Source organism: Danio rerio, chromosome 10 (assembly GCF_052040795.2).
Source record: "Danio rerio strain M-AB ecotype USA chromosome 10, GRCz13ab, whole genome shotgun sequence".
In the NCBI taxonomy this organism is placed as follows: Eukaryota; Metazoa; Chordata; class Actinopteri; order Cypriniformes; family Danionidae; genus Danio; species Danio rerio.
This window is the reverse complement of record NC_141030.1, coordinates 34,934,601-34,962,500: the sequence shown is the minus strand read 5'-3', so window position 1 is coordinate 34,962,500 and position 27,900 is coordinate 34,934,601. Positions and strand designations below refer to the sequence as shown.

Genomic DNA, 27,900 nt, shown 5'->3' with positions numbered 1-27,900 from the left:
TTGTTTTTGAATGCATATGCCTTCTGTTGTTCCAAAGAGCAAACCTTGATATCATTCCTTGATTGACAGAAACCTGGGTTATTATGGCTAAAATTAATATTATTTTTCGTTTCTTGATAATAAATAAATGTTGAATTAATTTAACTAAAATGTCTAAAATACTTGCTGCCAAGGAAATAATTCTCAATTGTAGTTAGTTAGACTCTAAAAATGCTGGGTTGTTTTTACTCAACATTGGAATGTAACGTGGTGGAAAAACAAACAACAATAACTAAAATCTTTACAAACGTTGAATCTATTAAATAAATTGCAATAATAAACATAGGTTAAACAACTAAAACATAAAGAGTATATTAATGGCATCTTAATGCTACTAAAATTGTATAGAATTTAAAAAATAATAATTATAATTCTCATTTTATTTAGCATGCACTCTAAAAAAATGCTGGGTTGTTTTAACCCAATGTTGGAATGTAAACTGACTGGAAAACAAGAAAATAAATATACTCTTTTAAATCTGTATACGCCTTAAAATTCAATCAAATAAATAGCAATAATAGACACACAAAACTACTAACAAATAACTAACAAATTTAAAAATAACAACAAAAAGTAAATACTATATTATGTCATTTTAATGCTACTAAAACTATATAGATAAAAAAAACAATCATTTTTAAATTTTATTTAGCTCATACTCTAAAAATGCTGGGTTGTTTTAACCCAATATTGGAATCTAACTTGGTGGAAAAACAAACAAACAAACAATAAATAAAGACTTTAAACCTATAAACACTTTAAACAAACAATAAATAAACTCTTTAAAAATGTTAAATCTATAAACATCTTAAAAATTAAATCAAATAAATAACAATAATAAACATAGGACACACCAACTTGTTAACAAACAACTTACAAAATAAAAATAATCCAACTAGTATATTATTGGCATCTTAATGCTACTAAAATTATATGGATTTAAAAAATAACAATAATAATATTTCTCAATTTTATTTATAGCTTACACTTACAATGTAACTTGGTGGGAAAACTAACAAATAATAAAATAATAATAATATAAAATAATAAAATCTTGAAAAACTTAAAATCTACAAAAACCCAAAAAAATGAAATAAATTAAATAGTAATAATAAACCGATCACCATTTCCTGCTTGTTATCAAAGTATTTCATAACTTTAACAAGAGGGATAACTTAATGTCAAAACAGATATCATAACATTATTTATCAATATGTGTCTCTTTTTGGATTCTCAGAAGCTATAGAAATTAAAATGTACAACAGGAAATACATTGGGGCTATTGTTTTTGTTTGCATCCCTTAAAATGGTCTATATTAATGGCATCTTAATGCTACTAAGATTATACAAATAATTAAAAAACAAAAAAACTTGCATAATACAAACTTTTTTAAAAAGGTGTTTTTGGCATCAGAAATCTTTACCCATCACACCTCTGATCTGAATTGTAAATCGAACATCGATTGCAGTACACTATTCATTCAGCCTGTAAGGTTTCAAATGTCGAAAGTAACTTTTTCAACCAGTGAGCAAGAGGTAATCTAATCATTTTTGATTGAAAGGAACATTTAATTCAGTCAACACGTTTCTTTTCTGGATTGAAGACTGAAAAGGTAAATGCTTTGGTTTTTTTGTTTGTTTGTGCAGACAAGAGGGTGACTTGGCAGCTCAGAGAGCTGTTTTTTTTGGCAAAGACAGACTTTGGGAAAAAGCTGTTGTGTTTGTGTTTGTCTGCTGTTGAGGAGAGATAAACCAGCGCATGGTTTTGTCAAATATAACACAGTGTACAGTCAGTGCACCTAAAACTCCATTCAGGCATGAATATCAGAATTCAATAAAGTTACAAACCATTTATGAAACCATGAGAGAGAATTAGGAGAATTCAGACATATGTGAGTGGCAATAGGGAAAATAAGACGCCTCTAAAACATTCTTCTCTAAAATGTGAAACAATATTGTTGCTATGTTTTTTCTTGAGAATATTTATATTTCTATCTAATTTCAAAATAAAAATATTGCAATTTAGAACAATCTGTTAACAGCATTTTGTTTGCATTTGTTTTGCTTCCATATATATATTTCCAAGCTTTAGGAACAACAAATAATAACTTGACTTCTAGTTGATCTTTTGGAAAAGTGGCAGAAAGTAGATTTTCCGATAAAACATCTGTTGAAATGCATTCCAATCAAAACCTATTGGAACCCACATCGACCCAAGATTCTCATAGAAATCAGTGAAGTTTGGTTAAGGAAAAATAATGGTTTGGGGTTGCATTCAGTATGGGGGTGTGCGAGAGATCCACAGAGTGGATGGCAACATCAGTAGCCTGAGGTATCAAGACATTTGTGCTGCTCATTACATTACAAACCACAGGAGAGGGCAAATTCTTCAGCCAGGATAGCGCTCATCATACTTCAGCCTCCATATCGAAGTTCCTGAAAGTAAAGAAGGTCAAGGTGCTCCAGGATTGGCCAGCCCAGTCACCAGAAATGAACATTATTTAGCATGTCTGGGGTAAGATGAAGGAGGCATTGAAGATGAATCCAAAGAATCTTGATGAACTCTGGGAGTCCTGCAAGAACGCTTTCTTTGCCATTCCAGATGACTTTATTAATAAGTTATTTGAGTGATTGCAGAGATGTATGGATGCAGTCCTCCAAGCTTATGGGAGTCATACACAATATTATTTTTTTCCCCACTGAATCATGACTTTATATTCTATACTGTACATTATTTGTTAAGTGACAAGACTTTTGTCTAAGCTAAGTAAGACCTTACTGTGCTAATTAAATAATTTAAAAAATCAAGGCATGGTCATATTTTATTTTAGTAAAATAAGCGTAATCTAGAGGCCTTTGCCTTTCATTTTAGCCATATCTGATACCAAATGATCAACAAGAAGTCAAGTTATTATTTGTTGTTCCTAAAACTTGGATAGGCGACAGGACTGTTGTATGCATGTGTGTATTTTTAGATTTTATTTATTTATTTTTTGAATATATATTTGGAAGAATTGTTATTTAGAATTGTTAATGCAAACAAAATGGTCTAAATATGGTATCGAAATAATATGGTAATTGCATGTCAACTAATAAAACAACTATTAACATTTTACTCAAACACATACCTAGATGGGACTTTTCAAGTGTTTAAAAGGCAATGGGAAAATATACTTCTAGAGAATTCTTAGTTTCTCTGAATTTATGATTTATATTTATGTGTTGGAGTAAAACGTAATTTTTGTTTTATCTGTAAGCTACTGAGGCGATCCCTTCCAAATTTCATATAAAAATAATGTGTTTTGTGTGCATAATGTAACAGAAATGTGATATGTCTTCAGATTCATTTTAATCAACACAATATCAGTGTTTAATGACAGAAGGGCTAAATCAATACTTAGCATAAAGAATTTTTAATAAATCTACGATGGACTCACCTGAGCTGCTCTCTGAGGGGCGGGAACTTCAGCTGCGCGCGGGAAAAACACTAAAACCAGTGTGATTATGAGTGCCAGAAGGACTACAGGGATAATACCCAACCTGGTGAGAGACAACACCGTGAATACTTAACACACTACACAAAAGAGTATGTCAGAGTTAAATAAAAGTGTCTTACTTTGTTGGGCCGGTGGCGCGCGACAGAATTATAGTGAGCGCGAGAGTCAGTATCCAGATTAAAGTGATGATAAACACACCTGTCCCAACACCGAGCACCACATCCGCCATCCTCACCTCTTACACAGCCAGTGCCTGGACCAGACGAAGATTTCTAACGTTTGTAACAGTTAAGACAGTGTCATATGATAAAAGCACGCGCTAAATCTGCTATTTAAGTTTGTAAGCATAGAGTATGAAGCCGGTGGACATAATGGCGCATCTAACGTTAAGTTACGTGCGTCTATCTGCAAGATATTTACTATTACTACACTGATTTTTACTCATTTTAACTACCATGTTAACAAGTAAACGATGGGGACCCCGCAGTTGATCGACATTACATGCTAAAGCCAGCAAACTAATCCCATGGCTAACGTTTCACGGATACGCTAATTAGTTAGTGAATTTACCTCACAAAACAACCGAGCGCTGAAACCAGCTAGGTCATTCTGAATAATTAGCTGATTTACACAAAATACACACGGCAGAAAGCATAAAATATTTCCATGGAAACAATGCCGCTTCTGTTTACTTTACCTCCACACTTCCTGTGTCTCAAACAGTCCAATCAGGTTTTGGCATTTTCCGAATAGCATGCTGGGACTTGTAGTTCATGTGATTACTTATTATGGGTCAGGGAAAACATCTTGTTTCTTTCCCCTGCTACATCAGTACTTCATTTTGAATTACTTGCACTCTTAATTATTTTGTTTTAAGCTTTACTTTATATGTATTACTTCTTGAACTTATTGAAATTTATAATTTTATGAATATTTAATATAATATATTATTTAAATATTATATTATAATATATTATTTTATGAATATATATATATATATATATATATATATATATATATATATATATATATATATATATATATATATATATATATATATATATATATATATATATGTAATATTTAATGAATTGTGCCAGTTATTAATTTAATTTCTTTCAAATTTTTTTTCTTTCTTTTCTTTTCTGCTTTATCTCCCTGGCTTTCTCTATGTTCCTTATATCTTTATTTCACAATGTTTCAATATACTGTAATTATTACTCACCATTTACTGTTCAATAATAATAATAAAAAAAAAACATTATGAGTCAGCATTTTACGATTTTTACTCTTGCTTACTGTTCGATTTATCAAGCCCATAGCCAGCCTTGCGAAAGGGGTGAATCTTTTTTTCTTAAAAAGTGGAAATTTTTGCAATTATTCGCCGCATTTCCTATTTATTTATTTATGAGATTTAAATATTGCCTTTTAAGCACTTGTTTTGCTGAATTAGCTTGTTGGATGGTCATCATAACTTAACTTTTTGACCAAAAACGTTTCCTAAAGATTTAGAATAAGGAAATAATAGAATAATATTCACAAAATACAATACTTATTAAAAAAAAAAAAAAAAAAAAAAAAATATATATATATATATATATATATATATATATATATATATATATATATATATATATATATATATATATATATATATATATCTGTTAATAAATCTGTTATATAAATCTGTTAATTTTTTTAAATGTAAAAAAAAAGTGTAGCCTATTATTATTTATTAGACAATTAACAAACCGGCAAGCGTGTTCAACTTTCCTCTATCAGAATAGGCTGTATGCACACAGACATTTAATTTTCAGCCAGAAAGCCCCAAGGTTTTTGATGAACTGTCTTTCCATTACAAAATTGTCATTTTTAAGATCTGATTTCTTTAACAATCAGTGATCTTCACTGCCTGTTAGATATACGATATGAAGTTGATCTCAGATCATACAGGAAGCACCCCCCCCCCCCCCCGCCATGTCTTTAAAATATGTCTAGATTGGATAAGCGGCCAGCCGGCAGTGGATATGCCTCAATATAGAAGCATTTTGTTTTGACACTGGATAACAATAGTTAATATTTTTACAGTCATGTGACGGTTGGGTTTAAGATTGGGGTGGGAGTAGGCTTTAAATAATACAATTTATTGGGTAATTTAATAGATAGCATAAATTAAACTCGGTACAACTAATGTTTTTACGTTACTGTGATGGTTGGGTTTAGGGTTGGGGTGGGAGTAGACGTTATTAAAATGAAATAAATGAGAAATGTAATAAATAATACAAATAATTCTCATTAACTTCCGGCTACAACCATATCCGATCTTGCAACAACCTATTTTAACACTGTATTCTCAATGGAATTTCTTTGCAATGGAATTTCACATTTGAGTCTGTATACAGGAAAATAGCTTTCTTTATGTTTATCTTAGGGTCCCAGTCCCATACAAACAAAAATAGAATAGGGCCCCTGGCGTAGCCTATAGTTGATCCAGATTAGCCTTTCGGTTCCTCAAAGCTCAAACGTGCATTTGGGATTTGACCAAGTGCCTAATTTCTTTGTTTCTCGTGGCACAAATAAATAGGTTTGCTCTGTTCTCCAACTAGGCTAACAGCCAAGGCGACCTTCGAGCCGAATGTAGGTCTGATTTAATGCCGACAGGGGGCCAGCGGGCTCCTCCGTTAATGAACCGGAGACGCGCGCGCGGAGCCCGGGTGATCGGTGCAAGAGGAGCCGCGGAGGTGTTCGCTCGCTCGGCAGAAAGGGGTACCGGGAGAGAGAGAGAGAGAAAGAGGAGGGGGGGAGACGGTGGGAGGGGTCTGAAATGGCAGACGTCACGGCTTGTGTAGGGGAGTATAGGCTGTGTTGTCAGCCTGGTGTCAGTCTGATGAAGATTGGCATTCAGGTAAGCTGTCATTCATTTTCAATGTCAGAGCGCGGAGCGGGCGAACACTCCGGCGTGTTTTTTCCCCGCTCGCTCTCATTACAAAAGGCAGGACATTATTCATACAGACTGGCCGAGGGCTGAGGGGAGAGAATGATAGACAGACGGAGAGAGAGGGAGAGAAAGTGGAGGAGAGAGAGAGAGAGAGCGAGTGAGTGAGCGGAGGGAGGAGGAGGAGGAAGAAGAGAACGAGTGAGATAGAAGGAGGGAGGAAGAGAGAGGGAAGACGGGAGAAGATGCCGTGCAGTTTGCGGGAGCGCACAACAGCCTTTTGTGGATGTTTTGTTTTTGTGGATGATGCTTTCGGACTTGTGAAATGCGGTGGTAATTTTTTTTGTGTGTGTGTGTTTTTGTTGGGTTTTAAAAAGGGCATTATGGGATGTCTTGCGTAGGCGACAAATGTCGATTTTTTAAAATATTTACAAAGCGCAAAATGAATTTTAATATAAACTAATTATCAGAATTTTAATTGTCGCCGCTAATGGTTTGTATCGATCTAAACGTAGCTTTCGTTGGGTTTTAGTGAGGACGCTGTTTGTATTTTGCTGAATATTGTTAGTTTTTAATCAAGATTTTGCTCTGTAGCTAAATGTTTGTATGGTGTTCAGCTGTTTGGCAAGTTTGACGCGAGATTGAAGGTTTGTAGAACACAGTTTAGAGAAAAAAATACATTTGTTTTGTTTTGCATCAACTTTTTTTTTCTGAAGTAGGCTATTCAGGCAAGATTTGAGCTGCTCATATAACTAAGCTGACTCAATAACACAGCTAACTTATTTAAAATATTCCCGTTTAAATTGTGCTCTTAAGTTTTCTTGCTATGTAAATCAACATTAAAGTTTTAGTTTAATTAATAGTGATACATTTTATTATACATTCTAATTTTGACAAAAGTCTTCAGCACGGTAAAGTCTAGATATATAGAGCTGCAGATATGCACGTCAATGCATCATCTTTTATGACACTATAACAATAATTCATATTTTTACAGTGGGATGGTTGGTTTAGGGTTAGGGTTGGGGTAGATGTTAAAAATACAATTTATTGGGTAATTTAATAGATAATAAATAAATATATAAAAAAATAATAATACTCGGTACAACTAATGTTTTTTACATTACTGTGACAGTTAAGTTTAGGGTTGGACTAGAGATAGATGTTAATAAAATACAATTAATTGAAAATGTAATAAATAATTATAATAATTATTGTGGTTAATCAGCTATACCAACAGAGAAAACACCAGATTCAGATACTGTGACGGTTGGGTTTAGGGTTGGGGTAGGGGTAGACGATAAAAAATACAATATGTTGGGTAATTTAATAAATAACATAAATAATACTTGGTACAAATACTGTTTTTGTCACTAATGACCAATGAGTGACACTAATAAAATACAATTAATGGGAAATTTAATAAATAATATAAATAATTTTCATTAACTTCCAGCTGCAACCATCACAGTGTACATGTTCAACACGTACTGTTACAACTAGACGTTCACAAGCAACACTTTGGCATGAAATAGGGCAAAATACACTCTGAGTAACTTGTAATCTAATATTTATATTTATACCTTTGGTTAAAAAAAAGTTAAATATGTATGAAATAACATTCAAGCGTTAGATAGGTCTAAATAAAATCATAATTGCACATTCGCCTATTAAAACCTAGTGATTTGAAGTAGTGGAAAAGTGTAAAGATTCAATATGACTGGTAGTTAGCATTTTGGGGCAGCACAGTGATTCTTAAATATCGCTTATATTTAATATGTCATGAAGTTATTAAAAATTTAAATATGCCTGATACAATTGTTGGTAGCCTAAATGAACCTTTACTTTGCTGTATGACATTATAGTGGGTGTCTTCTATGAATCATGGTAAACAGTATATATTAAAAAGTATTTAGTTTTTGCTTAGATTTTATTGTACTTTTTTTTTTAACAGAAAACTTTCTAATAATAAAACTAGAAGCTTCATTATGCTTTGCTTTGATTTAAAACGATTTTGTCTTTGACCATATAAAGGTCCCAGACTCATCCCATAATCCCTCTGGTTGTGTGTTAGTAAATGGCAGACCATTGGAAACTCATGTAAAGTAATTAGGAATTCTATTAGAGACATGCTACTTCATTTAAGGGTTTTCTACAGTTATAATCAGCTGGTTATTATGATTTTAAAAAGCATCATTTAAGAAAGTCTCTACACTAGTAGTCTATGTCAGAGTTAAACTGTGTTTATTATTACTATAGTGTGTATTATGCTCTTGTGAATTGAATTCTTACAGTATTTGTCATCTGATTTGTAAAACATGAAGCTGATTGTTCCGTTCTGAAACAGAACATTATACAGTGCTGTAAATGATCAAGTTCCTCATCAGATAAAGACTTGTTCCTTTGTAAAAGTTTATTGACTTTCACTTTTGCATGACATTAACACCCTTTGCTGTTCTAAAACTTTTATGTTATTATTATTTTTATTATTACTTCTACTATTATTATTATTATTGTTATTATGTAAGTTTGGATTCCTTTCCTAAACTAACAAAGTTGTTTGACTAAGGAGTATCATTTGTAAAGTGAGGTGGTAAGAAAACTTTTGTGAATATATATAACAAATAGATTTTTGAGCCACTTTTATTTCACTTTCTGTAAATCTAAAACGATCTTTTAGTATTTAAACAATCTCACTTATTCTCACACTTATTCTCACATATATATAATCTCACATATATATAAAAAAACTCCAAGTGAGCACCATTTTGTAATAAAAAAAAAAAGATCTGAGATGTGCAGTGAGAAAATAGTCTTAAATTCTCTTTCTGACTGCCTTAATTATGGATATGACCTTTCTTAACAGTTAAGTAAAACAGCAAAACAACATCATTAAACATTTATTAAAAAAAATTAAATGAAATAAATAAATCTTGAATGTAATTAAGAAAATAACCCAAAATATTAAAATGTGATTAACTAATCTTTTCCAGTATTTGCAACAAAGTTTTAAAAGAGTTAAATACAGTATTCCTTTTTCATCTTTATTCATTACTTCATATTCATTGGTTTTCATGAGTGAAGTATAGAAATATGATAACAAAAAGGGATATTTTTGGATCTGTGTATAGTTAAGATATATGCGAGTGAATGTGAGGTGTGGTTTTTATATTTTTTGTAGTTTATTGTATTTGCGCACTGTTTCAAGCACTGCATATGAATTTCGATGTGTATCATGCAATGACATTAAAGGAAATTGATCAATCATCCAATCAATGAACCAATCAATCAATTAGTATCATACAAATGAGCTGCACACATACATGAAACAACCTTGCATGTCCATTTCACGCCCAGAGTGAAGTCTCATTTAATCAGCTGTTTTATTTCTGCAGTGCAGGCGATCACGAGGCTTTATAATGTTTTGTCTGGAAGATAAAAGTTGTTGGATGGGGCTAATTTAAATGCCGAGAACCCTGCTGGGATCTTAATTGATGATTTGTGTCGCGGGACAAGCTGCCCAGGGGCAAAACTGCAAACACAAAATACTCCGACTTTATTTGCATATTCCCCTTCTCCACATTACCAGCAAATTACAATCCGAGGTTCAATACTGCAGGACCCCGAGCTCTTTTGGTCTAATCACTAATAAAATGACTCAGTCACTCCAAATGAGGAAGCAAACTGAGCAAAAAGGAGATCGTAAACCAATGGTGATGCTGCTAGACTTGCATAAAGCTATTTAGAAAATTGTCTTCCTTTCTAATGTGTTGTTTTTCATGCCAACTCTGTGTCTAAAGCGCTAATGTAATATACATAATATAGTCAAGTCTAAAGATTTCAAATAAGAGTTAATTAGAGTTTTGTGATCTTTAAATACACTGTGATGATTAAATCTGTGACTCTGGATCATAAGACCAGTCTTTTGGTGCACGGTTCGGTTGTATTTTGGTCAAATTTTCAAAGTGATCGATTTTGATTTCATGCCAAAAATCATTCAGTAAAACTCATCTTCCATGAAGACATTTTGTACATTTTGTTCCTTAAGTCTAAAAAAATGTAATGTTTGAATTAGGGCTGCACAATATTTTTGCATCGATATCGCAATGTGCACATCTACAATAGTCACGTCGCAAGATTTGCAACGTTGAGTCTAAATTATAGTTGATTAATAGGAGCTACAGAACACATGTTTTGTAGAGTCGCTGCTAAATTTAACCATAGAGTGAAAATGTATCATTTGTATGTGTTCTTAAGGCCTTAGACTTAGCATTTGGGCACAAACAGTATGATGTTTGGAGGTGTAACAAAGATTAATTGTATGTAATTAGTTTACATTTTATGCAAAATATATTTCTTTTTTAGAATTATTTTTTTCTTGTTCTAGTCCAAATATATACACCTCAGAAGTGAAAATAATAATATTTTAATTACCCTGTTGGTAGATGGTTTTGCTTGTTTTAAGAAAAAAACTCCTAATTTTCAGTTGGCGAAAACAAAGCAATATTTTTACTTGATCTACAAGAATTTTTAGATATTTGCACATGAAATGAAACAAAGCAAAGTAAGAAAAGCATTTTTTGCATTGTATTTGCACTTCTGTACTTGAATACTGTTAGACTGTAAACCATTAAATTGCGCTGTTCAAACTATCTAGCAGAACATGTATCACAATATTTATTGCAGAAAAACAAAATATCGCAATATCAGATTTTCCAATATCGTGCAGCCTTAGTTTGATTAGTAATATGCATCGAAGATTGGATTTAATATTTTTTTAACTTCCGAAAATGTCAGATTTCAAATAGGTGTATTTTGGCCAAAAATTGTCCTCACAAACTATACATAAATTCAAAATTCCATTCTTAGCAATGCGTATATTTTTTTTTAGCGATGAATAAATCTCAATTCCCCAAAAATTTTTTTTTTTTTTTTTTGTGATCCTGGGTAAAATATGTGTTTTCAGATATATATTTTAATATCATCAAGTGATTCCTATATGGATAAAAGAACATTTATATAAAAACTACAGTTAAACTCAATGCCATTTTAATGTGTCTTCTGTGAATCATGGTAAAAGTATCTTTATTTTTGGCTCAGAAAAAAAGACACATTCTAATGTCTGCAAATAAATCCCTTTTTTTTAACACTTATACTTTAACTCCATAAACACTTTACCCATTTTTACTTTCAAGACCCCCTTTTCTTGGCTTTCTTTTTCTTTACTTACTTGGGGTGGTGTTTAATTGTGGACAGACTCCCAGAAGCATCCTGCAATATTGCAGGACCAAGGGTTCTTCAGTCTAATCAAATCACTAATAAAATTACCCAGCCACTCCAAATGAGGAAGCCAACTAAGGAAGATCGTAAACCAAATTGTGATGCTGCCGGACTTCAGTTCCACACGCTGCAGCTATTTAGAAATTTGACTACTCCTGTCACTTTTTTATGCCAACCCTATGTCCAAACACTAATTATTGAAGTGCCAGTTTTTGCACAAGCCTGACTTGGATCTTACATCTTACAACTGTTGTTTGTCTCTTGACAGCTAACAAGATATCTGTGCGGAAAAACAAAAAAAAAAACAATCAAGATGCTACGCTGAAAAAAAATCATTCGATTTACAATTTTTTTTAAGGTAAGTGGTTGCAAACAATTGATATGGGCTAAATTTAAACAAACAAATCAAGTTGAAGATTACTAAGTTTAATTTGTTTGTTTAAATTCAGCTCATATAAAATGCAACCACTTACCTTAAAAAAATAAAGTACATCCTTGAATCTTTTTTTTTTCAGTGTACCAGACCTGCACACACTGTAGCAATAGAAATTTGACTTCTCCTGTCACTTTTTTAATGCCAACCTAACACTAATTAAAATGTAAATTTTTGCACAAGTCTCATTTGGATTTTAAGATCTTACAACTGTGGTTTGTCTCTTGACAGCTAAAAATATATTGTATTTTTGCAAAATGAAAAAAGAAAAAACAATCCTAATGCTGCACAGAAAAAAAAAGTTATTTATTTAATTTACTTGATTTTTTTAGGTAAGTTGTTGCAAGCAATTGTTATGGGTTAAATTTAACCAGAGATGCCCAAACTAGGTCCCGCGGGCCAAAGCTGGCCCATGGTAACCTTTGATTTGGCCCACTGTCCCATCTGAGAAGAGAGGGAGAATGAGGGGTATTGATGTATATAGATTTAACAGATTAACATTTTGTTTGTTTTATTGTTAAGCTACAAAATAGCTAAAGGAAATTTAATATTTCAGTTAAATGTTGTAAATAAATTAGATTTTTAGACCTTGGGATTATAAGGTTCTATCTGCGTTCTGAATGATTTTGAGACATTGAGCTTCAAAGTTTTTTGCATTCCATAGCAAATAGTATGTGTGTAACATTTGTTTTTTTTTTTTATTTAAAAGTCTTAAAATGTATAAAACTTATTAAAAAACATCCCATCATGTAAATAAGTTGTCATTTATCAAGAATATGTCAATAACTGAATTTTGACAAAACTGTTAGATCTTAAGAGAACCTTATAATTCTAAGGTGATTCACAAGACATTGGCAACTTGACTAGTGTATTTGGCATTTAACTCCATAGTGTTAACATGAATTATTTGTTTTATTGCAATAAATTCATTTTAAGATGTTAAAAATTATATAATACAGTAGGTCATACAATTAAAGTAGTTTTTGCTGCTTATTTTGAAATATTATGAAATAAATTAGAAAATTACCCATGGCAACTTTAACGAAATACAGGTTTGCTATATTTAGCCCTCAATCAAGTTTGGTTTTTGGGCCTTCATAAGAAAATATTTGGGCACATTTGAATTAAAATCAAATTAAATTAAACATTAATCAATTTAATTTGTTTATATTCAGCCCTTATAAATTGTTTGCAACCGTTTACCTTAAAAAAATGAAATCAAATAAACCTTTTTTTTTCAGTGTACTAGACTTCCACATACTGTAGCTATCTAGAAATTTGACTTCTCCTGTCACTTTTTTAATGCCAACACAACGTCCAAATACTAATAATTGAATTGCCAATTTTTGCACAAGTCTGACTTGGATTTTCAGATCTTACAACTGTTGTTTGTCTCTTGACAGCTGACGAGAGATCGTATCTTTGCAAAATAAAAAAAATAAAAATAGCAAGAGAATTATTCATCAGCCTGCAGTCTGCTGGGCTCTCGTGTGTTCAAGGTGAAGCAATATGAGGCTACATTGTTCTTGTCTTCTTAGATGCGCAGAGACAGAGCTCTGTTGTTACAGGCTTCCACCACTAAGCCTTTGCTGATCCTGATGGCTCTCTGAGGAGCGCAGGCCTGTTATTGCTGTTGGACGGTTGCGCGTCCAAACGACCTCGCTACGCTGCCTTCTCACCGTTAGGCACGACGGTCAAACTCCTCTCCTGGGATCTGGAGGTAGAGGAAGATTTGCTTGATTTATAAGTGTGCAGGCATTTAACTATCAGCTGTAGTCTTGTGCTAACATCAATCTTCAAGCCTTAAAGGGACAGTTCACCTAAAAATGAAAACAGACTCACTATTTACTCACTCCTAAGTAGTGCAAGTCGGGCACTTCTCCAAATGGAATGGCAGTGAACTTTATAGCATCACTTACTTCTCCATGAATTCATCTATTTCTCTGTACATTCAAAATAAAATGATTTAATTATATAAAGCAAGGCCTTCTAATTAATATTATATTAATGTTATAAATCTATATTTTTGAAATGTAAACATAAATTGCTATAAATGTGAAGTGAAATGGGTTATTATACACAAACTCTTGTCTTTTATTATCAGATTTAATAAACTACAATGGACATTATACAAGTATAAAGTACAAAACACACAATAAGACATTAAGATAATGTTAAGCAATTTGGCAAACAAAGACAAACCTCAAACAACACGGTAAAAAAATTAAATTATAAAAGGTAACACAACAACACTGACAAAATAATACACCTGATAACAAGTAATAGATTTATAAGACCAAAAATTGTCTATTAGATATGCACTAAATGTATTAAATATCATGTTTTAACTACAATGGAAAGATGAGATACAGCGGTACATCCATGATGGACTGGCCGATGTAAAGCTGCTCTCGGCAGGGGAGGTGATGACGAAGTTCCCTGATAGGCTGGGGGTCATAGTCCGCATAAGCTGAGGCACACCACCAAAAAATCTTTACAAATAAACTGCAGATTTGAGTTTAAAACGACTACATTCTCACCTGAAAAACTCTTAAAACTTTAATTTGTAGCACAACAGAGGAGTATTTTTAAAACCGTGCAGGTTTCCTCCGCTATTTGCTTTCGCTGGTTACGCTGCAATGCAATCTGGGACACCTGTGCTTTGTAAGTTTGCACAAGTAGCATCCTTGGCAAAAGGGGCGGAGCAAGTACAAATCTGGGAATTTTATCTATACTTGGCAAGATGTGAACTTTGAATTGAAACAGTTCTTTGGCGACAGCTGATGACGTTTCACGAGGACACAAGAACAGAAGTACAGACTAGAACACATTGAGAAACAGCCTAGCAACTTCCTGCTAACAACATGCGTTTCTGATAGAAAAAACATGACTTTACTTCAGATGTGTCTTTCAAAATTTTCGGCACAATGAAAAAATCTTGCTTTCCTGCTTGTGTAAAATAAAAGTGGGTACACATTTAAAATCTTTATTACCATAAATATAATCTTTTTAAGCTAATGACTTCAAAATATATGACAGACATTTTAAGCTTAATTTTAGTATCTTTATAAAAGCTTTGAATGGGGACTGGGCTGATAAACGATATTATATCGAAATGCCATGCAATTTATGTCAATAACAATACGCTCTGGACTTTTTTACTCTATACTGATCTAAGAGCCAGTCACAAAGCAGAAATGTGCAACAATAGAAATCTAAAAGTGTTTATATTAGAGATGTACCGAATTTTTGTACCAAAAATGTGTTGGCCGAAAAATGTGTTATGGTATTCAATGGACCCTCTAATCTTTGTGGCTTAAGTTATTGTTAGGGTACTCTTTTAAATCTGGATGCTTTAACAACTTTCATATCGAAATATATATCAATAATCTTCAATATGGAAAATAATTATTAAGATTGCATTTATGCCATATAGCCCTTATTTGAATGTAAATATGATTTGACAATATGACGTCTTAAACGAGAATGGTCAAAAATGACTGCTGCTTTGGTAGTTTAGTAGTTATAGAATTCTGGTAGTTCCAGTGTTGAATCAGGATGATTTTGATTAGCTGTCAATGTTTTGAAAGATCTGAAAATAACTGCAGTGATTGAATTAGGATGATAACTACTACTTCAACTGTATTAAGGTCCACAATAGCTTGTTCTGTTCAATTCTGTTTATTTAACCTCTGGCCCAAGGTGTTTTTTACATGCCATTTTAATTTTTTTCTTTGCTATTTGGGCTTATTGGAACCTAATTAGAATAAAAATTAAAGTATCATCTTTTGATATGATGTGCTTTTAGAGAAAAATTATGTCCATATATGTGGACTTGTGGTCCGAATTTACATAAAACACTTTTTCCTGAATTTTTTAAATGCTTGTTTAACATATCAATTTTTATAACTTTATTTGACTATCAGAGAGTAAAAACTAATTTTCTTTCATTTTGGACAGTTAAAAATAGGGTTTGGGACATACTGTATGCTGCAAAATAGTTGCAGGATGACACTGTATGTCTGTAACCAAATATAAAACATTCAAAGTATTTTAAATTGCCACTTAAGAGCTAAATGTGCTGTCCACATACTGTATGTGAACACTCAAGCCCTATTGGAGGTTAAATATGGGTTTGATTTCCATTGCATGTAAAAAAAAAAATACTCAAGGCTACTCAAGTTAAACAACAAATACTGAGTGAAAATCTTAATTAAATGTTCAAGTGTATGTCCGAAGATATAGTTGGATAAAGTTAAAAAAAATGTAAAACTGCCTTACCAAAAAAGTAAAACAAAGTGATTTTTTTTCAGACAGGCATACAAAGGTTTGTTTGTTTAAAGTAGAAAAAAACAAATGCAAATGACTAATTAGAACTCAGCTGTGTGAAAGATAAAAAAAAAAATCCTTTTTTAAAAATGTCAGTCTGTAATAGTGCATATGACGGAAGACAAAAAATTTAAAAATGAAATTTTATTCTAAGGAATAAAAAGGACTCTTCTTCATAAATGTACTCAATCAAAAGTACCAGTCGTCAGTTTAAATTGTAACAGTAAAGCAAAAATTTCCCTAAACAATACGAATGTATTAAGTGAAATTACTATGGTATTTTACACCCCTTTTGTTGTCTGCCACTTTAAATGTTTAAGCTCATTAAATCAGGTTGAGTATAATTGGCTTTCAATATTGTATTATTCATCAGCTGGAAAAAAAAAAAACATTCTGAAAGTAATTGCATTGAGCAGTGTCATGATAGCTAAAGTTGGTTATGAGGAAAATTTGCTTGATTTACATCTCGATCAGCTTTAGTCCGGCTGTAACATCATCACAGGCTGTTTTTTCATGTCGGCCTGGCTTGATATGTTGGAAGTGACATTGATTTGATTTATGAGGAAACACAGACTTGAAATTGTCCACGACAAAGCAATGATCTGACGTTAACAAAGTTGTTCTTTGGTGTTCATGTCAGCACTTGTCATGCACTCAAATAGATGCAGTCTAATGACAAATGACTTGATGAAAATCTGTCCTTCACTCTCTTTGCACTCGCGTCTATATCTGTAGCATTTAAATAAAACAAAAGGTGATTAAAATTTCTAAAGAACGCATTTGGAATAATTAACATATAGTTTAAAAAAACAAAACACATATATTTAGAAACCTGGAATACTTTATGAACTCTTTGACCTGTGCCTATATACTGTTATACCCACAGTTATCACACTGACCACTCATGCTTTTATTTGATTTCTGTTTTACTGAGTTAGATGATGTACAGTTGAAGTCAGAAATATTAGCCCCCCTGAATTATTCGCTCCCCTGTTTAATTTTTTCCCCAATTTCTGTTTAAAGGAGAGAAGAATTTTTAAACAAATTTTGAACACAATCATTTTAATTACTCATTTCTAATAACTGATTAATTTTATCTTTGCCATGATGACAGTAAATAATATTTTACAAGATATTTTCCAAGACACTTCTATACAGCTTAAAGTGACATTTAAAGGCTTAACTAGGTTAATTAGGTTAACTAGGCGGGTTAGGGTAATTAGGCAAGTTATTTTATAATGATAGTTTTTTCTGTAGACTATTGAAAAAAATAGCTATAAGGGGCTACTAATTCTGACTTCAACTGCATATGTTTTTATATATGTGTACTCTGATGCTATTTAATGCTGACATTCTTTTTGTTTATTGTGTTAATTGTTATATTGAAAAATGTTAAATAAATATTTTTTTAAAAAAGGAATGTGAAAAAATATTTTAAAGTTGTTAATAAATCAGAGGTTGGAGTTAATTTTTTTAAGGAAACTGTATTTCAGTCTTATTGAATGTGTCCTTTATAGTAAGCTTTTCTAATTTACAAGCAATTTCTGAGTGAACACCATTCCTCCATTTGTACCTAGACTTAAAGAATACTTGTATATTATTTAAAAGTTTACTATAATAATGTTCAATATCATATTGAGATTTTTTGGGGGGCTGAGATCTTTTAAATCTGACCAGTGGGCATCCTAGCAACAGCATATTAATCACCTGACAACACCCTAGCAACTGAATATTAATGACCTGATGACCTCCCACAAATAGCAGATGCTTTGTAACATGACATTATTTTGACCTTTTTTTTGAAAAAGGAATGTGTAATATATTGTGAATATATTGTGAATATATTGTGAATATTGTTAATATGGTGTCACAGTGACGCAGTGAGTAGCACGATCCCTTCACAGCAAGAAGGTCGCTGGTTCTCGGCTGGTCAGTTGGCATTTCTGTCTGGAGTGTGCATATTTTCCCCATGCAACCCATTAACCCATTTGCATGGGTTTCCTTCGGTTGCTCCGGTTTTTCCCACAAGTCCAAAGACATGCGGTATAGGTAAATTGGGTAAGCTAAATTGTCCGTAGTGTATGTGCGTGAATGTGTGTGTGTATGGATGTTTCCCAGTGATGGGTTGCAGCTGGTCAGGCATGTACTGCATAAAACATATGCAAGCTAAGTTGGCGATTCATTCCGCTGTGGCAACCCCATTTTAATAAAGTGACTAAGTGAAAAGAAAATGAATGAATGAATAATGTTGTTGTCATATTATATCATGTTGTTTAATATCATATTTTGGGTGAGATATATATACCAGGGGTATGAATAATTTTGAACTTGACTGTATATATTTAAAAAGCTTATTTACATTTTTTTTAACTATGATAATGTAAATACCATATTTTGATTTCTGGGTGAGATCTTTTATATCTGATCAGTGGGCATCCTAGCAACTGCATAGTAATCATCTGACAACACCCTAGCAAATGAATACCAATGACCTGCCGACAACCCACGCTTAGAAGATGCTTTGGCACATAACAAAACTTGTTTTTGACCTTTGTTTAAAATAGTGTCAGGTCTGCTGGTGATTGTGACAGATGTGTGAGTGCAAGGAGGGATGGTACTTGTAGTTCATTTCAGTGGAGGAATTGAAGTCTGTGATGTTTTCCAGTGATCTGCACGGCTGGTAATTATGACAATTTGGAAAGTTTAATATATTGTTTATTTTGTTTATATTGTTCTTGTCATATTATATTATATTATATTATATTATATTATATTATATTATATTATATTATATTATATTATATTGTTTAGTATCATATTTTGGTCAACAAAGCTTATTTTGACCTTTTTTTAGGCCTTGCAGATAACTGGTAATCGTGACAGAAGTGTGAGTGCAGGGAATAATGGGATTTGTAGTTCATTTAAGTGGCAGAATTTTAGTCTGGATGATGTTTTCCAGTGATCTTCTGACTTGGCCTAAAATTTTAAGGTAACAAACATCAGGACATTTTTGAGTTTATTCAACTTAAATCGAGTCAAGTGAAGTAATTGGGTTGAAAGTTAAGTCAACTCAAAAATGTCCTGAATTGTTTGTTGCAAGTTGAGTCAACTTTGTGACTGTGTAGATCACTGGTGATTGTGACAAATATGATTGATATGTTTAATATCATATTGTTTATTTAGCTTATATTGTTGTTGTTATATTATATTGTTTAGTATTATATTTTGGGTGAGATTTTTAAATCTGATCAGCGATGAATTAACTGGCAACACCCTACACTCAAAAAATAATGTTTGCTATTTGTTCAAACTACTTATTTCAAATGAGCTGAAACAACACAATGTTTCTTATGTTCAAGCCACTTACATTTGAAATATATATATATATATATATATATATATATATATATATATATATATATATATATATATATATATATATATATATATATAAATATATATATATATATGTATGTGTGTGTGTGTGTGTGTGTGTATATATATATATATATATATATATATATATATATATATATGTGTATATATATATATATATATATATATATATATATATATATATATATATATATATATATATATATATATATATATATAAATGTATTTATTGCCTTTTTGTCTTTATTAAGTAGATAGCACAGTATTTCAGACATGAAGCGAAATGGAAGAGAGAGAGAGAGGGGGTAGGGATGGGAAATGTTCTTGAGTCGGGATTCGAACTCAGGACGCCCTAAAGTGCTACTGCACAATAAGTTAGCATGCTAACCAATAGGCTGTTGCTCCGACTACACAAATAAAGTTTGTGGAACCCAGCATTTTTTACAGTGTAGCAACTGCAAAGCAATCACCTGGCGACACCCTAGCAACTGCACAGTAATTACCTGACAACATCCTAGCAACTGAATACCAATGACCAGATGACCTCCCACGAATAGAAGATGCTTTGGCACATGACAGCTTATTTTGACCTTTTTAGGCCTGGTGGTTGTGACAGATGTGTGAGTACAGCGAATGATGGGATTTGTAGTTCATTTCAGTGGCAAAATTGCAGTCTGGGTCCTTTCCACCAATTTGCAAGGCCTAGATCACTGGTGATCGAGACAAATAGCAATGTTTAATAACATATTGTTTATATTGTTAATATTGTTGTTGTCATATTATAATATTTTGTTTAGTATCATATTTTGGGTCAGATTTTTAAATCTGATCAGTGATTAATCAACTGGCAACACCCTACACTCAAACAAAATAATGCTTGCTGTTCGTTCAAACTACTTATTTAAAATGAGCTTAAACAACACAGTGTTTTATGTTCAAGCCACTTAAATTTTAAATACTAATGTTGACTTAATTCCTTAATGTTTCCCAACACAAATCGATTTTTTACAGTGTAGCAACTGCAATGCAATCACCTGACAACACCTTAGGAACTGCAAACCTGGCAACCACCCACGAATGCCAGCCACTTTTGCACCAGTAGAACAACCTATTTTCTTAAGAGTTTATTTTTAAAAATAATAATTATAAAGTATTTTTATCTCATGCAAATGACAGACAAAGTTGTTAATAACTACAGAAATAATTACTTCGGCAGTATCAAAAGCGGAGTCAAATTAGCAGCGGCTTATTATTAATTCTGAATTTAAAAAGCTCAAACATGACTGTAAACCTCCGCGTGCCTTTGTTCTTATCTCTAGTGGAATGCTGATAATCCAAATAAATGTACTCGGCGTCACTCAGGGAAATGCGAACACTTCCACCAAATCCTGAAATTATTATTTTTTCAGAGAAGAGTTTCTCAGAACACACCAAGGTTGAAAAATATTTTATTTGAATCCCGTTTGAGATCAAAGTAAGGGGGGAAAAAAATAAAAAACCTTCCCAAGACCAAGTCATATCTTCTCTCTCTCTCTCTCTAAATATATAAATATATGCATGAGTATAATAACTAGTCAAATTAAAATAACGTGCTTGAGGCAGAAGAGCGCTTGACTAAGGTTGAGAGAGAATGATGTTTAATATTTCCTCTATTAGAGGCACACATGAATTGCAGTTCTCACATGTTTTACACATTTCATACCTTGATAGATATTCTTCTCCTTGCGCATTTCTCTCGCTCCTGCCTTTTTTGTTTTAATACTACAGCTGAAATAGTGCATTGAATGCTCATCTATTACTGTAAAAGCCATCTCCTCCAAAAGTGGCATCTCGCTTCGTCCCATTTCAATGACATCATTCATAAAGGCTTGTTTTTTTTTTCTCCCATTCACACTTCCTCTCTGTCCTCTGGAGCATTCAAACACAGACCACCATTGATTCCTACCACCTGATTTCATTTGGACCTTTGACACTGCGCTATATCGGAGTTTCCTCTCCCGCTGATCTATTTGTGCATCTTTTGTTGCGTTTGGAGCAGAAACCCCCCACGTTTCCATCATCCTCTTTTAAGCTCACAGCCATTGAAAGACATTGATCGGTAGCTGTATGTGTGCAAAATGCTGGCAATGAAAGAATCAGTACATGACAGAAGCATTTAACAGTTATTCTTTTTTTTAAATAATGCACTCTCCTTATATAGATTGCGAGTAATCTAATTTACTCACTTTAAAAAAGGAATATAAATGGATATCAATCCCTGATAAATGGATCTGAGTTTTATTTGCAAAGTGGTGCATCTCAGGTAGTTTTATGGGCCTGTTGCTTTGCAAATACCCGTTAGGAGTAGTTTTCTAATAAAATGCATTAGGACAGAGCAGCCTCTGGGACGTCATAAAGCACCTGGCTTCCCGGTGGCTGAAGTCGTAATGTTTGATTTACAGCTCGTAGAAGTTTCTCTCCTAGAAAAGTGTAGCTCAGTCAAATTCCAAATTAGATTAAATATTTTTGTGACTTGTGAGGACTTTAATGCTATGAGTCCTTCAAGAAACGTGTTGTATATTATTAATGGTTTATATTTACAATGTAATGCACAAAATTTTCATTGTTGATTTGTATATTATAATTTAATGTACAGATTCCAAATTATACACATTACAACGATAGAAGAAAAATATAATTTTATGAGTAATTGTAAAAAAAAAGCAAAAATATAATTTTGATACATGTAGTATAAAAATGTGACAAAAAATAAATAAATAAATAAATAAATAAATAAATAAATAAATAAATAAATAAATATATATGTTTTTAGTGTTTTAAAAGATAAGAATCTCTGAAACTCTGCCATATATTTTATTTTTCGGAAACTATTTTATAATTAATAAAAATTAATGATAAAATAAATTTTTATAATTAATAAATTAGAATTAATTATAATTATATAATTATGAATATTAGACACATTTTACACACATATTACCCACACAATTTCTGTTTAACAGAGAGAAGATTTTTTTTCAACACATTTCTAAACATAATAATTTTAATAACCCATTTCTAATAACTAATTTATTTTATTTTTGCCATGATAAAAGTAAATAATATTTTACTAGATATTTTTCAAGACACTTCTATTCAGCTTAAAGTGACATTTAAATGCTTAATTAGGTTAAGCATATATATATTTTGTCTGTTTATATAAATGAGCTTGTTTTGATCAGTTCAGTACCATTGTATCATCATAAGCTGAATAATAATTAAAAAAAAACATTTCTCTAAGAAAATGTTGCACTATTAAAGCAAAACAGTTGTGTCATAATCAAAATGGCTTATAAAGTGTTTCAAATCCACCAAGGTTTTTATAAGAAAAACATATTTTAAGTTGGTCTGAATGGTCTATTATTTGTCTATTTGTATAAATGTGCTTGTTTTGATCAGTTCAACATCATTATACCATCATACGCTAAATATTAATAATAACAAAAAAATTTTCTCAAAGGAAATGTTGCACTATTGTAGGAAAACACGTGTGCAATAATAAAATAGCTTACAAAGTTTTGTAATGCCCCCCAAATTATTTTTAAGTAAAAACAATTTTTTTTAATTTAGTCTAACTGGTCTATTATTTGTCTGTTTATATATAAGGCAAGGCAAGGCAAGGCAAGTTTATTTATATAGCACATTTATTACACAGTGGCAAATTCAAAGTGCTTTACATAAACGGGAATAAAATAATCAAGTATAAGAAAATAAAAACCAATTATAAAAATTATTTAAAAAAACAGATAAAATGTATTATTAACGAATGAAAAAGAAAAAGTGTGATCTGTCGAACGTAGCACAGTGCTCATTCAGTAAAGGCACAGCTAAACAGGTGTGTTTTCAGTCTTGATTTGAACGTGCTCTTCTTTTGAAGTTGGAGCACATCTGATCATTTCTGGAAGCTGATTCCAGCAGTGAGGGGCGTAGTAGCTTAAAGCCGATCACCCTGCTTTAACTGAACTCTTGGAATTTCTAGTTTATATGATCTTAAAGATCTGAGTGATCTGTTAGGTTTGTATTCAGTGAGCATATCTGTAATGTATTGAGGTCCTGGGCCATTTAGTGATTTATAGACCAGCAATAATACTCAAAATCTATTCTGAATGTAGCTGGAAGCCAGTGTAAAGACCTGAGGACAGGTGTGATGCGTTCTGATTTTCTGGTTCTGGTCAGAATCCTGGCCGCAGCGTTCTGGATGAGCTGCAACTGTCTGACTGTCTTTTTGCAAAGGCCAGTGAGGAGGCCGTTACAGTAATCCACCCTGCTGCTGATAAAAGCATAAACAAGTATCTCTAAGCCATCACTGGAAACAAAGCATCTAGTTCTTGCAATGTTTTTGAGATGGTAGTATGCTGATTTACTGTATGTGCTTGTTTTGATCAGTTCAGTACCTAAGCTGAATAATAATACAAAACATTTCTCAGAGAAAATCTTTCTCTATTGAAGCAAAAATGGCTTATAAAGTGTTTTAAATCTTTCAAATGATATATAAGAAAAATAACTATTTTTTTAAAGTTGTTCTAAATGGTCTATTATTTGTTTGTTTATATTTGCATGCTTGTTTTGATCAGTTCAGTATTACATAAGCTAAATAAAACATACTTTTCTGGAAAAAAAAAGCACTTTGGAGCAAAACAGTGTTGAGATAATCAAAATGGCTTATAAATCATTTGGGAGATTTACAACACTTTATAAGTAAAAACTATGTTTTTTAAAGTTGTTCTAAATGGTCTATTATTTGTCTATTTGTATAAATGTGCTTGTTTTGATCAGTCCAGCAGTGCGACTGTTCATCATTATATCTGAATTCCTCGGAGCTCAGTGCTGTTTAGCGCTGCTGGTGGCTGATATTTGATACATCAGTATAAACGGCAGGATTTTAGGCTGCGGGGAGCTTTGACATGAGAGATTTCACACACACACCAGCTGCTTTATTGCGTTCGTACAGTATGTGCCGACAGTTTTGGGAAAACCTCATGTCATTTCAGATTTAAGAGGCTGCTTGTAGTCGCCAACAAAAGGCCTCAACAACATAGTTTTGGCTTTCTAATGGATGTTTCCGACTACGCTGAACCGCATTTCGCTCCCTCTCGCTCGGGTTTGTTTTTAGGGGTCCCGTAAGACAGAAAGTTGTTTCCTTTCAAGTGGAGTGTAAACATATAAAAAGGTTGCAGAATGAGTGTGTGTTCTGGCTCTGCTGTTTGGAAATAGCTCAGAACATTAAACAATCTTTTATTCCCAAAGCAGTTACTCCTCAATAAATTAGCAGCTTACTGCAGTGTTTCCCCATCCTAATACAGCCTCATCAGCAAGACCTGCAAATTTCTGCATCAACATTAAACCCATGAGTGTTATACTAGATATCATTTTGCAATATTTTTAGAATTATTTTAAGGGAAATGATGAGTTACAAATTATTTTTGTTTGCTCTTACCTGTGAGTATACTCAAATAAAAAGTCTGATCTATTCAAGATTTTTCAGAGATCATCCTAGAAAACTACTTTTTAAAACAATTAATACAAAAAAAATTAAATAGTGCTGGGCAAAAAATAATCATAATTTAATTGTGTTCAAAATATTTTGTTTAGACATAATATATGCGTGTGTATATGTAGGCGACACAGTGGCTCAGTGGTTAGCACTGTCACTTCCCAGCAAGAAAATCGCTGGTTTGAGCCTCGGCTGGGTCAGTTGGCATTTCAGTGTGGGGTTTGCATGTTCTCCCCGTGTCTGTGTGGGTTTCCTCCAGGTGCTCCGGTTTCCCCCATAGCCCAAAGACATGCGGTATAGTTGAAATGAATAAGCTAAATTGGCCGTAGTGTATGAGTGTGTGAATGCAAGCGTGTATGGGTCGCGGCTGGATAGGCATCCACCGCGTAAAACATGCTGGAATAGTTGGAAGTTCATTCCGCTGTGGTGACTCCTGATGAACAAAGGGACCGAGCCGAAGGAATATGAATGAATGTATACATGGATATATATATATGTTGATGCGCACAAATACAAGGAAACAAAACTGCTTTGTTACATAGATATTTATATTTATATATAATTTGTATCATTCATTCATTCATTTTCTTTTCGGCTTAGTCCCTTTTTTAATCTGGGGTCGCCACAGCGGTATGAACTGCCAACTTATCCAGCCCGTTTTTACGCAGTGGATGCCCTTCCAGCTGCAATCCATCTCTGGGAAACATCCACACACACTTATTCACACTCACACACTACGGACAATTTAGCCTACCCATTTCACCTGTACCACATGTCTTTGGACAGTGGGGGAAACTGGAGCACCCGGAGGAAACCCACGCGAACACAGGGAGAACATGCAAACTCCACACAGAAACGCCAACTGACCCAGCCGAGGCTCGAACCAGCAACCTTCTTGCTGTGAGGCGATAGCACTGCCTACTGCATCACTGCATCACCTAATTTGTACTATATGCATAGATATTTTATATCTAAATATGAATAAACATTTTCTCAAATATATGCGTGCATGCATGTATTAATATATTTAAATTTTGTATTTTTATTTTACTATATATATATATATATATATGTGTGTGTGTATATATATATATATATATATATATATATATATATATATACATACATACATACATACATACATACATACATACATACATACATACATACATACATACATATATATATATATATACATGAAAATGTTTTGTTATATATTAAATTCTAATATCATGATATATTTGTTTATTATACATTTATATATTTATGTTTCAGTTTAATTCTTTAATTATACGTTATTTTGTAGTTTACATTTAGATTTGAGTATAATATTATTCTATACTGTTAGACCTTACTAGGATTTTTGTACAGTGGAATACTGTTTCCTTATATATGTTTTATTAAACACCGGATATTTTAAAGTTATTTACAACATTATCTACAGCAAGGCTTAAAATTGTAAATATATTACATTGAAATTTTATTTAAATTAATTATAGACATGATAAATAACGTCTGTTAATGTTGCAAATTCTCCTGATGTTGGTAACAACCAAAGAAATCTATATATGCAATGAAAACAAAAGTAATTCGTTTACAAATGAAGTAATGTGTAATGAAATTATGCATGTAAATAGTATTGAATACATGAAGAAAGGGAGGTGTAGAAAGGCAGTGAAAGCCCAGACAGCAGTTGAAATCTCTCTGTAGTTCTTTAGCAACTTTCAGCTCTTCCTCATTGTTAATTGATATTAGCTGCTTTGGTCCAACATCTACATTACCAGGATGATGAACATGAAACCAGGGTGGACATTTCAGCAAGACAATAATCTAAAACACAGCCAAGGAAAGTTTTAAAAGCTTTCAGAGAAAGAAAATCAAGCTGTAGAATGGCCCAGCCAATCACCTGACTTGAATCCAATATAAAAACAAACAAATAAAAGTCAGATTGATAACCCACAGAACCATCAAGAAGTTTACATTCTGTCAAAAACTCACACCCGAGCAATGCATGTGACTTCATTCTCTATATGAGAGGAGTCTTTAAGCTGCCATCACTGAAAAAAAAAACTTTTATATAAAGTATTAAATACATTTTAGTAGTTCAGTACTTTCACCTTGAGTTATTTTATTGTTTTTACACATAACTAATTTTTCTGATTTTTTTCCCCATGTTTGTATTGTTTGGGTTTTTACCAAAAATCTGGTTTAATTTCATGTCAACAGCTCCATAAGAAATATTATTCACAGGAAAAAAAGACATGTTCAATATGTATTTTCCCTGCTGTATATTATATTATATTATATTATATTATATTATATTATATTATATTATATTATATTATATTATATTATATTATATTATATTATATTATTCATTCATTCATTTTCTTGTCGGCTTAGTCCCTTTATTAATCTGGGGTCGCCACAGCGGAATGAACCGCCAACTTATCCAGCA

The 27,900-nt window shown here is 32.4% G+C and overlaps 2 protein-coding genes and 1 long non-coding RNA gene across 7 annotated transcripts in view; 1 reads left to right on the top strand and 2 right to left on the bottom strand.

Moving 5' to 3' along the window:
• Positions 1-4,262, bottom strand: part of tmem218 (transmembrane protein 218) — a 7,540-nt gene extending 3,278 nt beyond the window's left edge. The window contains exons 1-3 of one of the 3 annotated variants that reach the window (XM_087269019.1): positions 4,234-4,262; positions 3,656-3,789; positions 3,477-3,579 (exon numbers count right to left, since the gene is read on the bottom strand). In XM_087269019.1, the coding sequence (XP_087125145.1) occupies positions 3,477-3,579; positions 3,656-3,765 (213 nt within the window). In that variant the 5' untranslated portion in view covers positions 3,766-3,789; positions 4,234-4,262. 3 annotated transcript variants of the gene reach the window in all.
• pknox2 (pbx/knotted 1 homeobox 2) overlaps positions 3,535-27,900 on the top strand; it is a gene marked incomplete at its 5' end in the record, with an annotated part of 203,544 nt that continues 179,178 nt past the window's right edge. For 2 of the 3 annotated variants that reach the window (NM_001442096.1, NM_001442097.1), the window contains one exon: positions 3,535-3,582. Of the gene's footprint in view, positions 3,583-6,708; positions 6,805-27,900 lie in introns of those variants that run through there. The other variant, NM_001442095.1, reaches the window with a different exon arrangement.
• Positions 10,308-16,466, bottom strand: LOC147835109 (uncharacterized). Its single transcript, XR_015501275.1, has 3 exons — positions 14,224-16,466; positions 12,334-14,173; positions 10,308-12,285 (listed from the first exon to the last, which is right to left on the bottom strand). It is a non-coding gene; the product is annotated as an uncharacterized LOC147835109 (long non-coding RNA).